Source organism: Monoraphidium neglectum (assembly GCF_000611645.1).
Source record: "Monoraphidium neglectum strain SAG 48.87 unplaced genomic scaffold scaffold04476, whole genome shotgun sequence".
Taxonomy (NCBI): Eukaryota; Viridiplantae; Chlorophyta; class Chlorophyceae; order Sphaeropleales; family Selenastraceae; genus Monoraphidium; species Monoraphidium neglectum.
Genome location: NW_014009153.1, coordinates 3,613 through 4,872, shown reverse-complemented (window position 1 = coordinate 4,872; position 1,260 = coordinate 3,613). Strand labels below are relative to the sequence as shown.

Here is a 1,260-nt window from a genome sequence, read left to right as displayed (position 1 = left end):
GCGTCGCGGGGCGGCTCAAAGGCGGCGAAGCTGGGGCGGCCATAGCAATCGACGTCCTCCGGGGCGCTGCCTTCAAGGGAGGCCGACGGCTGCGCGGGCGCAGACTCCAACACAAAGCTGCTGCGCGCGCTGCGCGCGCCCGCGCTGCTGCCGCCGCCGCCGCCGCCGCCGCCGCCGCGGCTCGAGTCGAGGCTGCCGCCGCCGTCCTGGCGCTGCTGCTGCTGCTGCACGGCCCCGCTGCCCGAGTCGCTGCCGCGCGCGGGCGCAGCCGGTGGCTGCGCCCGGCGCTGATCGTCCGAGGACCGCCGCCCGGGGCCCGCCGGCGGCCGGCCGCGCTCGTCTGACGAGCGGCGGCCCGGGTACTGCTGCTGCTGTCGCAGCTGCTGCTGCTGCTGCTGCTGCTGCTGCTGCTGCTGCTGCTGCTGCTGGGGGTGACCAGGCGCGTCATCATGAAACGCTGCCGCGTCCCCGCTCGCGCCGCTCGGCCCGCGGCTGGCGCTGGCGCTGGCGCTGGCGCTCGGCTCTTCTTCCAACACCATCCCCTTCACAGTCAAATCCAAAGACGGCGTCATGGCCCCCGCATACTCCCCGCTTCCCCCGCCGCCCCCCGCGCTTCCCGCCGCCGCGCCGCCGCCGCTGACGAGGACGGCGTTTCCGCCGACGTTTCCGCCGCCGCGTTCGCTGCTCGCGGGCCGGCTGCCGGCCGCGCCGCCCGCGCCGCTAGCGGAGCTACTAGGGGGGCTGCTGGCGTTGCCGGGGCGGCCGGCGGCGCCCGTCAGGCTGTAGTTTGCTGAAGAGCGCCCCGCATATGAGGCCCCTGCGGGTGGCGGTCGCGGTGGCGGTAGCAGCGCCGGTTCAGCGGCCGTCGCACAGCATAGGGAATAGGCGGGGCGGGCCGCGCGGACGCGCGTAGCGGCCGTGGTGCATGTACGGCCCCTCGCAAGGGGCCATGGGCGTCCTAGGGGGCGATTGTGGGCATGAGCGCGTGCTCGCCCACCTGACTCGTCCATGCAAGCGGTGTCCGTCCCGGCGGTCAGGCGGTCGCTGGAGCCGCCCGGCCGGCCGCCGCCAGCTGCATTTGATGTTTTTGGCCCGAATTCGGTCACACTGCCGGACTGGCCCATTAAGAGCGGCTGGGGGAGGGGTCCGGGTGCGGCGGGCTCGTTGGAGGGTGCCGGGTGGGTGGTCGGGGGTGAGGCGTGGTGTGGAGAGGACATGTGGCTGTAGTGCGCAATCGTGGGGGGCGGACCAGCACACAGG

The 1,260-nt window shown here is 74.6% G+C and overlaps 1 protein-coding gene across 1 annotated transcript; it reads right to left on the bottom strand.

Moving 5' to 3' along the window:
* Positions 1-53: 53 nt before the first annotated feature.
* On the bottom strand, positions 54-817 carry MNEG_14426 (hypothetical protein; the record flags this gene model as incomplete). The annotated part of the gene is made up of 1 exon (XM_014037102.1): positions 54-817. A coding segment is annotated over one exon (764 nt), but the record flags the coding sequence as incomplete, so codon positions are not given.
* Positions 818-1,260: the final 443 nt, after the last annotated feature.